This window comes from Notamacropus eugenii, chromosome 5 (genome assembly GCF_028372415.1).
Source record: "Notamacropus eugenii isolate mMacEug1 chromosome 5, mMacEug1.pri_v2, whole genome shotgun sequence".
In the NCBI taxonomy this organism is placed as follows: domain Eukaryota; kingdom Metazoa; phylum Chordata; class Mammalia; order Diprotodontia; family Macropodidae; genus Notamacropus; species Notamacropus eugenii.
Window position 1 is genome coordinate 236,579,752 of NC_092876.1, and position 12,628 is coordinate 236,592,379.

A 12,628-nucleotide genomic window follows, 5' to 3' on the forward strand; every position below is an offset into this window, starting at 1 on the left:
GAGAAAAGTGAAAGATGAATAAACACATTACCTATTTCTACTGTTCCTCACAGTTAAATCCTATCAGCAGGTCCTTGTTAAATAGAGAGGATTATCATATTTACTTGAGCTTCTTCTCACCATTCTAAAAAGGAAATTTTTTTCTTTAAAAATAATCTAAGAGTAAGATTGTTTCTGATTGGCAACAGGATACCTGTGAACGTTTGCGAAGAGAAACTGAAATAACTCTACTGAAATTTTTTTTACTGAAAGTAAGAGACAGAGCCCTTAACCAACATTCATATATCTTCAACTGTTCTTACTAAGCCTTCAGAGGCTCTTCTGGGGGAGAACTTTCAATTCTGGCTACAGTAGCTACTGGTGACATTGATCTAAATATCTACCTCAATGAAGGACGCATCTCTACTTCAAAAGTCTACCAACAATCTTGAGAGTGCCTTTCGTTCATCCTGTCAGAAGCAGAGAACATTTTACAGGAGGAAGTAGGTGTATCTCTGTGAGCATAAGACAGTAAAAAGCAGAATGGCCCTGGAGTCAGAGGACATCTCTGACACTATTGGGTGAGAGTGAGTTACTCAGCTCTCCTGAGCCTTGACTCCCTCCTCAGTAAAATTATAGAGTTGGACTGAATGACCTCCGAGGTTGCTTCAAGATTTAACTCTGATCTTCTGATTGATGGTAAAGCTTTAGAAGGCACACAAAAACACATGAAATGAAGAGTGGCTGAAAACGTTTTTTAAATTACAGAAAAAAGTCATTTACTTATCTTACCACACTTTCAGAGGACTCAATGCCTCTTCTATATTGGTCCAATACAGGGGAAATTATGGGGGAGAAAAGGAAAAAATACAAAATTTGTTTCTTCCTCAAAATTGGAAGGTAGGTAGAGGAAGATAACTAACCAAATTACAATGGTTTGAAATATTTAAAAATTAGAGAAGGAGCAATGATGTAACAGAAATAGCTCATTTTACATAGTTCTTTCAAGTTTATAAAATATTCCATATACATCATCTCATTTGGTTGGTCCTCACAGCACTTGTAAGTAAGCACTACGTGAATTATCTCCAATTTACAAATGAGGAAACCAAGGCACAGAGAAGTTAGATGACTTGTCCATGGAAATACAGCTAAAGTAAGTGCTTTGAGACAAGATCTGAAGCCAAATATCCAGACTTAAAGGCAGGAAGGACTGTGGTCAGTCTCATGGAAGGAACATCTACACCAAAAGACCAACGCTCTCTACTGCTCTTCTACTACATGAGGAGCATAAAGGTCACTAGAAAATTAGGAATTCAATTTCTACTCCTATGGACTGTACCAAACCTGATCCTGAAGGACTAACATTTTAAATTCAAATCCCTCATGTCAGAAACAAGCATTCTGTGCCCCTCAGGTTGAATCTGTCTTGCTTAAAGAGTAAGGAACTCTAGAGAGAGGGCCCCCTATACAGGCTAGATTGGCATTATCTGTGTTTTGGCTTAATTTGGGGGATGGAACTGCATCCTGGCCCTGAACTTCTGTTCTGAGCCTCAGGTCCAGAACATAGTTTAGTCCTCAGCTAGGGCAGCTTGTGAAGCCAGCATCAGAATGCCTTGAGTTTACATTCTGTCTCTCTGTGTGACCATGACAGTGTTATGTAACTTTTCTGGGCTCTGTAAAATGAAAAGAGGTAGGCTAGATGACTTCTAATATCCCTTTTAGCTCTACATTCACAACCTTATGTGTGCTGCTGCCTCTCACTGCTAGTAAGACACAGACGTACTCAGGTCAAGTGTTCCCAGTTTTAACACTTTTTTTGGTAAAATATACCAAAGCACAGAAAATTAAATTTAATAAAAAGACAAGCATTATGCTTGGGAGGAAGGGGAGAAGGCAAAACAAAATCTAGTGATACTTTTAGATTGTGTCTCGACTGAACAGAAATAATTTTTTGGTGATTGCCCAATTCTAACCTGACTCTGAACAACCTAAATGTAATTCAGACTATTCTGGATAGGCTGCAGAGACTAGCTCTGAAAGTAAATTATGTTTCAATCAACAAGCATTTATTAAATGCCCACTGTGTGTCCCCCTCTCCAATTTAATATGACAGTTTTACATACACAGCAGTAAAAGGGATAAAAGATTGTAATAAGAATAGCTAGCACTTAGATAGCACTTTAAGGTTACAGGGTCACACAACTACTAAGTGTCTGGGGTAGAATTTGAGCTCTAGTTTTCCTGATCTCAGTTTTAGTATTCTATCCACTTCACCAACCTACCTGCCATAATGGCTCTCATTTCCACCTACCTTCAGGAAAGAGTCAGAACATGAAAAACAACTATTTCAATCTCTTGGGTGTGTGCCTCTCCCTTCCCCCCATTTTAAATAAACCTAACAATGTTGTAAGTGTGCTTAAGGATTAGAACAATGGTCAATGATTCTTGGTCCAGAGAAATAAAATTTAATTTTATCAAATGATATCTGATAAACAGTTTTGACAAAACATTTCTGATACAGCCTTAATTTTATTCTTGGACAAATGATAAACCAATCCAAATACAGCAAGGCAACCAAAAAAAAATATTTTATCTTCTTTTCCTGTGCTCTGGAGGGGAACCCAAATAAAAAAAGTAAAATAAATCTTTGTCCATTGCCTACCTGAGCCATCACTGGAAACTGAACTTGCATTGATTCCAGAAAGACCAAACAAAGGACACTCTCTATCAGTGTTGACGTGACCCCATTTGTGACATTTAATGCACCTCACATTCCGAACCTAAGGAACCAAAAGTATTGTTATGATTATTGGATATTTTGCAGATTTTCTTGATATCTTAACTCATTTATTCCTAAGAAGCACTGAATTTAAATTATTTTGAAATGACATATTTTAATCTTTTTCAAAAGATTTCCAGGAAAAGAGATGTTATACCCTCCTTTAGCAACTCCAATCCAGTGATCAACAACTTTAAACGTAAGGAAATTCTGTGATCTAGCCTAAATTTCTAAAGGTGAAATTTAAGCCTATTTCCTTTTCTTTTTTTTTTTTATTTAACTTTTAACATTTATTTTCACAAAGTTTTGGGTTACAAATTTTCTCCCCTTTTATCCCCTCCCCCCCAAACCCAAGCATTCTAACTGCCCCTGTGACCAATCTGCTCTCTCTTCTATCTTCCCTCTCTGCCCTTGTCTCCGTCTTCTCTTTTGTCCTGTAGGGCCAGATAGCTTTCTTTACCCCTTAACCTGTATTTCTTATTTCCTAGTGGTAAGAACATTACAGTTGATCCTAATACTTTGAGTTCCAACTTCTTTAGATCCCACCCTCTCCACCCCTTCCCTTTGGAGGACAAGCAATTCAATATAGGCCAAATCTGTGTAGTTTTGCAAATGATTTCCATACTAGTTGTATTGTATAGGACTAACTATATTTCCCTCCATCCTATCCTGTCCCCCATTACTTCTATTCTCTTATGATCCTTTCCCTCCCCATGAGTGTTGACCTCGGATTGCATTCTCCTCCCCATGCCCTCCCCTCTATCCTCCCCCCCACCCTGCTTGTGCCCTTGTCCCCCACTCTCCTGTATTGTGAGATAGGTTTTCCTATCAAAATGAGTGTGCATTTTGTTCTTTCCTTTAGTGGAACGTGATGAGAGTAGACCTCATGATTTTCTCTCGCCTCCCCTCTTTATCCCTCCACTAATAAGTCTTTTGCTTGCCTCTTTTATGAGAGATAATTTGCCCCATTCAATTTCTCCCTTTCTCCTCCCAATATTTCTCTCTCACTGCTTGATTTCATTTTTTTTTTTGAGATATGATCCCATCCTCTTCAATTCACTCTGTGCACTCTGTCTCTATGTATGTGTGCGTGTGTGCATGTGTGTGTGTGTATTTCCACCCAGTACCCATATATTGAAATGTTTCAAGAGTTACAAATATTGTCTTTCCATGTAGGAATGTAAACAGTTCAACTTTAGTAAGTCCCTTATGACTTCTCTTTGCTGTTCACCTTTTCATGGTTCTCTTCATTCTTGTGTTTGAAAGTCAAATTTTCTTTTCAGCTCTGGTCTTTTCATCAAGAAAACCTGAAAATCCTCCATTTCATTGAAAGACCATTTTTTCTCCTGAAGTATTATACTCAGTTTTGCTGGGTAGGTGATTCTTGGTTTTAGTCCTAGTTCCTTTGACTTCTGGAATATCCTATTCCATTCCCTTCGATCCCTTAATGTAGAGGGTGCTAGATCTTGTGTTATCCTGATTGTATTTCCACAATACTTGAATTGTTTCTTTCTAGCTGCTTGCAATATTTTCTCTTTCACCTGGGAATTCCGGAATTTGGCCACAATGTTCCTAGGAGTTTCTCTTTTTGGATCTCTTTCATGCGGTGTTCTGTGGATTCCTTGAATATTTATTTTGCCCTCTGGTTCTAGAATCTCAGGGCAGTTTTCCTTGATAATTTCATGGAAGATGATGTCTAGGCTCTTCTTTTGATCATGGTTTTCAGGTAGTCCCAGAATTTTTACATTGTCTCTCCTGAATCTATTTTCCAGGTCAGTTATTTTTCCAATAAGATATTTCACATTATCATCCATTTTTCCAATCTTCTCGCTATGTTCTGTGATATCTGTCTTTCTCATAAAGTCCTTAGCGTCCATCTGTGCCATTCTAGTTTTGAAAGAACTATTTTCTTCAGTGAGCTTTTGAATCTCCTTTTCCATTTGGCTAATTCTGCTTTTGAAAGCATTCTTCTCCTCATTGGCTTTTTGAACCTCTTTTGTCAATTGAGTTAGGCTAGTTTTCAAGGTGTTAATTTCTTCAACATTTTTTTGGTTCTCCTTTAGCAGGGAGCTGATCTGCTTTTCATGCTTCTCTTTCATCCCTCTCATTTCTCTTCCCAGTTTTTCCTCCACCTCTCTAACTTGATTTTCAAAATTCTTTTTGAGCTCTTCCATGGCCTAAGCCCATTGGGTGGGCTGGGACACAGAATCCTTGATTTCTGTGTCTTTGTCTGATGGTAAGCATTGTTCTTCCTCATCAGAAAGGAAGGGAGGAAATGTCTGTTCTCCAAGAAAGTAGCCATCAATAGTTTTATTTCTTTTCCCTTTTCTGGGCATTCTCCCCAGCCAGTGACTTGACCTCTGAATATTCTCCTCACACCCACCTCGCCTCCTGGTCCTCCCAGCCAGCGTTTGGGGACTGGGATTCAAATGCTGCTTCCCGCCTTAGGGCTTTTGGTGGGGGCAGGGCTGCTATTCAGTGTGAGAATTAAGTTCAGATGGTCAGGTCGGGGCAGGGCCACCTCTCAGGCTCAGTTCCCTCAGGGGGTTTATGTACAGACCTTCCACAATGGATCCAGGCTCCCGCCCGCTTGAGGAGCCCCTGTCTGCAACCGCCTCTCAGCTTTTATCTCCCGGGGGGGCCCGAGACATGGGGGCACCCTACTCCCCTCTCGACCCGCCAAAGAGACTCTCTCACCTACCCCCGTCACCTGTGGGTGGAGGGGCTTGTGCCGCCGCTGGAGATGCCGTCCCTGAAGCCTGCTTGGATCTGTACCTCTTGGAGCCGCGGCCGCCGCAGGTCTGGGCTGGGCTCCGCGTCTGCAGCGCGACGGACCTTTTGCGAGAGGTTTGCAGGTCCCTCTGTGGGTGGAGGGATCCGCGTGGCCGCTGGAGATCTCGTCCCTGTAGCCCGCTCGGATCTTTTCCTCACGGTGTCGCGGCCGCTGCAGGGCTGCACTCAGCTCCCAGTCCCGGCGCCCAGTCCACAGCGCGAAGGACCCCCCGCGAGAGGTTTGCAGGTCTCTCCATAACAGAAATCTCCCTCGCTCCAATATTCCGTGGCCTCTGGGTGCAGAATTCACCGTGAGTTGGTCCCCTCTAGCCATTCTGTGGGTTCGGAGCTATGTGTATGTGCGTCTTTCTACTCCGCCATCTTGGCTCCGCCCCCCCAGCCTATTTCCTTTTACCATCTTAAGTGGTAATAGAATGACTGCCTCTTTAATATGGCAATTCTTAAGTTACCCCCTCAGCCTTGAATTATCTAGATTAAATTCTTTACAGCTTTTCTGTATTATATGCAATGGCTCATTTTGGATCTAGAAATCAGCTCCCAAGTAGAGGACAGATTAATTTTTTTAGTTCTCAAGTCAACGGAAAAAAACAAAAACATTATGCTATTTTAAGGCAGGGACTGGAAGACTACGGTCCACAGGCCAAATCTGATTTGCTCCCTGTTTCTCTATGGTTTGTGAGCCAAGAGTTTTCATATTTTAAAAAATTAGTTTTCAAACTCAGATCAAGAGCCAAAACAGGCTCATGGAATGTCTACAGAAGGCTCTGAAAGAACTCTGGAGAAAGTCTCAAAGAAGGAGGGAGCACAACTGTCAGATTATTTCCAGGGTTCTATACAGGTTGTATTAATTCTTTCCCCTTTCTTAAATATCAGGGATCAGAGTCCAAGTTGGAGCTGGTGTAGGTGTGGCTCCTCTTGTTCCCCATAATGAATGAAGCTCTAGACTTCTTTTAGTTACTGTGACAGAAAAACATGAGCACAGATAAACAAAAAACCAAAGCACACTTCTGTAGCTTTGAGTAAGGCTGCACTCAAAATATTAAACATGACAAAATCTTAGATATCCTGGTGACTTAGTGAACCAGACTTGACAAGCCTGTTTCTAGACCCTGACCAAAAAATCTCCACAACTCTCAAGAGACCAAAAGCTTGAAGCAGCACCTACTGCATACATGTAACTGTCTTACCCATGTTTTAAAAATGTATTCATGTTGTTTTTTTAACCTTTGAATTTTCTTTTGTTATCTGATGTTAACAGAACACTGTGAACACTGTAAAACTGATCATACTGTACACTTTTGCTGAATGGCATAATTAAAGAACAATTTATAATATAAATAGTATTCTGACAAAATAAAATAGACATCCTTTACCTGAATACCAAATGGCTGGTCTCTGATATTCATGTCATCCTTTGCGTATCTATTAAGCACAGAAAATGTACATATTACAAAACCTTGAAAGAATTCAGTCATCAGTTACAGTTAATCTGAAAAAGATTTATAATTCATAGGTTATCACATTATTTCATTTTAACTAACAAAGAACTATAAAATCCACAATAAGCAACAACTCTCAATGAGACGTAATTTTCAAAAAGCATGTCATAGTTATGCCTAGTATTGAGTCTGTCAATTCAGAATTTACAGAATAAGCAAGTAATATTAAATAAAAAATTGCCAAGATCAAGCAGATCTTGCAATGAAAGCATTTTTTTAATCACCTTTTTCTTTAAATGAAGGGAAGAGCAACAAAAAAAAGAAAAAAAGGGGAAAATAACAAATAAATTTTATCATTTACAAATTTTATTTTGAAAAGGTAACAGCTCTTACTTTTCTCGTGGGGCACCTTTCTGCCATTCAAATTTGTATTCAGTCTCTCCTTTTGCATCTTCTTGCTAAATATATAAATATGATTCTTTAAAAAATCTCCATAAAATATATGTATTACAATCAATGACACATTTTATTGACTTTAAAGTAAATGAAAAAACAGAAAATAGTATTTTACCTCTTTGTTTTCTTGATTGAATATCAAACACATGAAAAAGACAGGTTTAAGAACATTAATATAAATTATATACTATATTAATTCTCTAAATAGTCATTTATAACAGCATCATATTGCAATTCATAAAGAACTCAATTTCTTTTTTCCTTGCTTCTTCCTCTCACAGAGTTAAGTTTTGGAACAATAAAGAATTGAAAGCAATTTAAAATAAGACTATTGATAAGCATGTTAAATTCCTCAGTTTTAAACTTTCAGCATATTCATCATACTGAAATGGGAATATTATGTTTCCAATTTCTTTATGGGTTGTATTCAGTTATAAAGATATTTGCAAAAATGGAAATATTAAATCTGTGTTCACACTGAATTTTTTTTTAAGAAAGACAAAATTAAGCACTATTAGGCAACACAAATATTTATATTTTTTTAAATCTTCACTTATCTATTAGTTATTTATCTTCAAAGAAGTGCATTACTATTTAAAAAAGCAATTTTCCTTAATACTTGTTATAACACTCCTCAATGATTAGTTGGACCCCTCCCCTTCCAAAGACTTTTCAAAAATAAAGCAACCATGCTTTTTACCTTTTTTAGCTCCTGGTGGGGCCTCATACATAAAATTAAGGCCATTCTTTACACGTTCATCACCCATAAGTAACCTAAGTGAAAGAAGACATAGGTCTGAAAATTATACAAGAACAATACATTCTAAAGAATAATTCTCCCTAAAAGCAAAACCAGTAGATATTGATACAAAATATTTTTTTAGTATCTCTATTCAGTTAAAAATGAGCAACAGTTTTAAGAGTTAAAGCCAAAATAATGGTATTAAAAAACTTTGAGACCTAACTGTCAAGTTAAAGAGCTTGGTGGACTTCATCCACATCAGCTATGCTACAAAGATGAGGAAAAAATTTAAGCTGTGGTCTAAATCTGTGTTTTTCAAATTGTGTTCTGTGGAAACCTAGGGATCCAAAAAGTTCCATGAAGAAAATGTCCTAACAGAGTATAGGCACTCATAGCAAAACTATCCACTTTACCGTTTATATGTTATTCACAATGTACACCTTTATTCAATGTGGAAAATAATCTAAAACTGAGTGAAACTGGTAAAGAATGGTTCCTTATTGGCCTAGAGTCTACCCTACATGCATATGTCAATGTATGCCATGTAAAGAGGCTGTTAGTCTGGCTTGAAGTGTATGTAAAATAATTTTTATACATTAGCCTGGTATAGTGTAAAGAGCACTGGACTTAAGAGTCACTCAAGACCTAAGTTGAATCCCGCCTCTGATACTTACTAGTTGAGTGAACACAGATAAGCCACTAAGCCTCTCAGAGCCTCAGATTCTCATCTGTAAAATGGGGATGATAAACCTGTAGTACCTATCTCACAGAGTTTTTGTAACAGTCATATATATCACACACACACACACACACACACACACACACACACACACACACACACACACCCTCCACCCACCCACCAATGCCCATTATAGGACTGGGTTTTTTGGTTGTTTTGGGGTATGAGCCTGCATTGATTTCATATGTGTACAGCAGGGGTGGGGAACCTTCACTCTTGGAAGTCAGATGTGGCCCTCTAGGTCGCTGGGGATTTATTCTGTGAAGTCTGGAATCAGTCACAGACCCTGAGAATCTAGAGGGCCACATCTGGCCTCGAGGCAGCAGATTTCTCACCCCCTCCAGTAAAGAGTACTCAGCAGCAAGGAAACTCCTACCCATTCAGATAAGCAACAGTTCTGCAACTTATGGACTTACTTGCCTGGGGTTAAGGGACTTTCCTAAAGCAAGAGAGCAAGTATATGTCTGAGATAGGACCTAAACCCACATCATCCAGATTCTGAAATAGCTTTCTGTTACTACACCACACTTCTCTCACACTGTCTAATATGGATAATTAGGTAAAACTGAGAAGTTATAACAGGAAAGATACAATTGTAAAACATTTAAAAATTACAGTTCTAAAGACAAATTATGATTTGAGCACTGTTGTGTAATAACTCCACAAGATCAAAAACATTCATTCTTAGTGTAAAGATTGTCTAGAAATGATTTGTTCAAAAAGAATTACTGGACCATTCAGAAAATATTTTCTGGAACACAGCAATATTTTCCTAATTCCAAGTTCTGAATGAGTCAAGATGCTGAATGCATTGGGATTATGGTTTACAATACTGCTTGAATAGAGTTAGTAGGTTCCTGACTCCAAAAGAACAGATCTCTCACAAGCTGTACATACAGTGGATTGGCAGGTGACTTCTGTTACTTAAGCACTTTAGCTCTTTGCTAACTTAAAGAAGAGACATCATGCCATTTCTCACCTATTATCATATGATTCTTGTTCCTTAAGGTATTGTTGCATTAATTCTTCTTGTTTCTTCTTATCATATGATATTTTCTGTTCAGCCATCCATACCTTATTAATAAAGTAAAACATTAAACTTAGTATTTAAAGTTCTGTTTTTACCAAAAAAAAAAAAAATTAAATTCTATTATTTATATCAGTTTCCTCAAATAAAGACATAACCAGATGTCTCTTCCCATTGCAGCCCCAGAAGATTACTCCAAGTGAGTGCAGACTCTGGCAGGTTCTATAACAGCAGAAAGAGTATGCCCCTGGCAATGAACTATTTATTTGTTTGAGAATGAGCCTTTCAAAATCTGGAGAAGATCTTACCAGAGCTGGCTACCAAAGAGTAAATATTTTTTGGTAGAGGGAAAACATAGTGAGTAATGAAGTGTGGTAGCATTATTCAATCTAGCATGCTGCTTTATACAGAGAAGGCGTTTAATAACTGCATAAACTGAACTCAGTTCTACTTATTATAAAATATGCAATAGTGACATATTAGAAGTCCTACTGCTTTTCTTCAGTACTTCATAAACTCATTCCAAGACAGAGACGGGCTGTGATCCCCCCTGCTGGGGGGGAGCATCCACACTGATGAAATTATCAATCTTTTGGAATAATGGGAAAAAAAAACTCCTTATTCTACAACAGATTTGTGTGTCATAACAGGAAACTTTTCGTAATGGATAAAAGGCTGGCTCCAGTCACAAAGACATAGGTTCAGGTACAGGTCACAGACAGAAAACGGCTTTGACCCAGGGGAAACCACTTAACCTTTTCGTGGTCCCAGGCAGTTCTCTAAGATTTTTTTAAGTTGACAAGGAGATTCTGATCTTGGTTGAGGAAATTTCCTCACCAGGAGTTTCCTTTGGCAATAAAATCACAAGTCTGGAACACTCAAAGCCCAGATTTTGGGAAAAATATTTCCACTGAGTTCTAATGATGGGTAACTACCGGCAAAGAATGACATTATCACCATTCAGAGATCCAAAAGGTTAAATCTAGGTCTTCATTAGATTTTAGCTTAGGTCCAGAGATGAGAAAAATAACTCTGAACGCTGATTAGGATTCTAACAAAGTTTATGTAATTTTCAATTGCATCAGAGAGATAGTGGAATAAATTCTGATCAAACACCTGTGAAGAATTGGAGGCAATCTCTTGAGAATTCTCCCCCCTCCCCCCCTCCCACAGACACCACAAGAACAAGTTAGGGGTCTACCTGATGGGGTACAGACTCTGGAAACCCCCAAGAATTTTCCTACTACATCAAGTCTCTGGTGTTCCCCTGAGGCTACAATCCTCCCAACTGGCCTTTCATTGTGGATGCCCGATCTCCCAATTCTCGGTTAACCCTAACCTGGCCTAGCTCTTCAATGTCTGTTAACTCCAACCCCAACCCCAACTACTTCCCATCCTTGATCCTGTACAGAGCCCAGAATTCTCCTGGTCCAGGTGTTAGACCTCTAGTCACCCCAGACTACCTGGTCACCCTACATCCCTCCCACAGTCTTGATGTACATAAAATCCACCTTGCTTCCATTACGGCGCTCTGATCCAATCTGGCCCGCTGGTCAATACAAGCCTCACATACCCGGAGAGAGTCTAGCCAATACATCGGATTTTTAGACTCACGCTCCCCTTTTTATAGGTGTTCTCATAAACCTTAGCTTTCTTTGGCTGAAAGAATCCATTCGGGCAGGCCCTACCTGTCGCTACTTGGGGGTCCCCGCACCCCTTCACTTCAACGTGCCTCTAAACAAAGGTGGACTGCACCTCAGAGCTATGCCTCACACGACTGATTCTTACAGCGCCACATGTACAGCCGCGTAACAGAGAGTGGTCACAGAGTCAGCGCGGGGTGGGACCCTTCCCTGAGTACATAAAGTCAAATTTCTCAGCTCTCTCCAGGCTTCCAATCTCGGGAATGTCGGAGGCCCTTTAGTTCATGTTAACATTCCGAGGGAAAAGGCTTCTGCCATTCAAGCAAACTCCTAAATCGGAGAGGCAGCCCTCAATAGCCAGTAAACAAACAAATAAGCGCATGATGAATAACAACTCCCCTAAATAATAAAGAAATCATAAAAGCATCAAGCATTAGTAATAAAAATAAAAGGAAATAAAAAGGTATCCCAACAGGCCCTATTACGTCCTATAATCACTCAATACCGCTCCCCTTCCGGCCAAGACTGGGAGGCCCTAACAAGCCTCCCCATCATCCGGGCCCGGATCCCGGTCGGCACCGACCACCTGCCTCCTCCTACACGCCTCACCACCCGCCAAGCCCCGCGGATCCCACCCCTTCCATTCCATGTGAGTAGCTCAGGATCCTTCCTGACATCCTGGGCTGTCACTAACCACTCTGAAGGGAGGGTCCTGATCACAGGGAGGAGAAAAGCATCCCCTGGATGTACGGGCCCCCGGGGATGGCCACCCCGACGTGCGGCATCGCGGGGCGCCCTCGGCCGGCCCACCCCGCGGCCCTTCCCCTGCACCGGCCCTCTTACTTTCTTGATGTTGGACTTGGACGCCGGATGGAAGTCCTTCTTGCACATGAAGTTGGCGAATGATTTCCCCATGTTGGAGCCCGACTCGGACACGGAGCAGCCCCCAACGTCAACAACCTTCCACTACCGAACCGGAACTGCTCCGGCGCACCGAGGTGACTTCCGGGGTCAGAGGGCACGGCTTC

At 40.2% G+C, this 12,628-nt stretch overlaps 1 protein-coding gene across 3 annotated transcripts in view; it reads right to left on the reverse strand.

The window, feature by feature from the left end:
* CIRSR (corepressor of RBPJ and splicing regulator) overlaps positions 1–12,620 on the reverse strand; it is a 39,751-nt gene extending 27,131 nt beyond the window's left edge. Inside the window, exons 1-7 of one of the 3 annotated variants that reach the window (XM_072612359.1) lie at positions 12,444–12,620; positions 9,910–10,004; positions 8,150–8,223; positions 7,565–7,575; positions 7,387–7,451; positions 6,928–6,976; positions 2,645–2,762 (exon numbers count right to left, since the gene is read on the reverse strand). In XM_072612359.1, the coding sequence (XP_072468460.1) occupies positions 2,645–2,762; positions 6,928–6,976; positions 7,387–7,451; positions 7,565–7,575; positions 8,150–8,223; positions 9,910–10,004; positions 12,444–12,515 (484 nt within the window). In that variant the 5' untranslated portion in view covers positions 12,516–12,620. Of the gene's footprint in view, positions 1–2,644; positions 2,763–6,927; positions 6,977–7,386; positions 7,452–7,564; positions 7,576–8,137; positions 8,224–9,909; positions 10,005–12,443 lie in introns of all 3 variants that reach the window. The other 2 variants (XM_072612358.1, XM_072612357.1) reach the window with 2 other exon arrangements.
* Between the last annotated feature and the right edge of the window lie 8 nt (positions 12,621–12,628).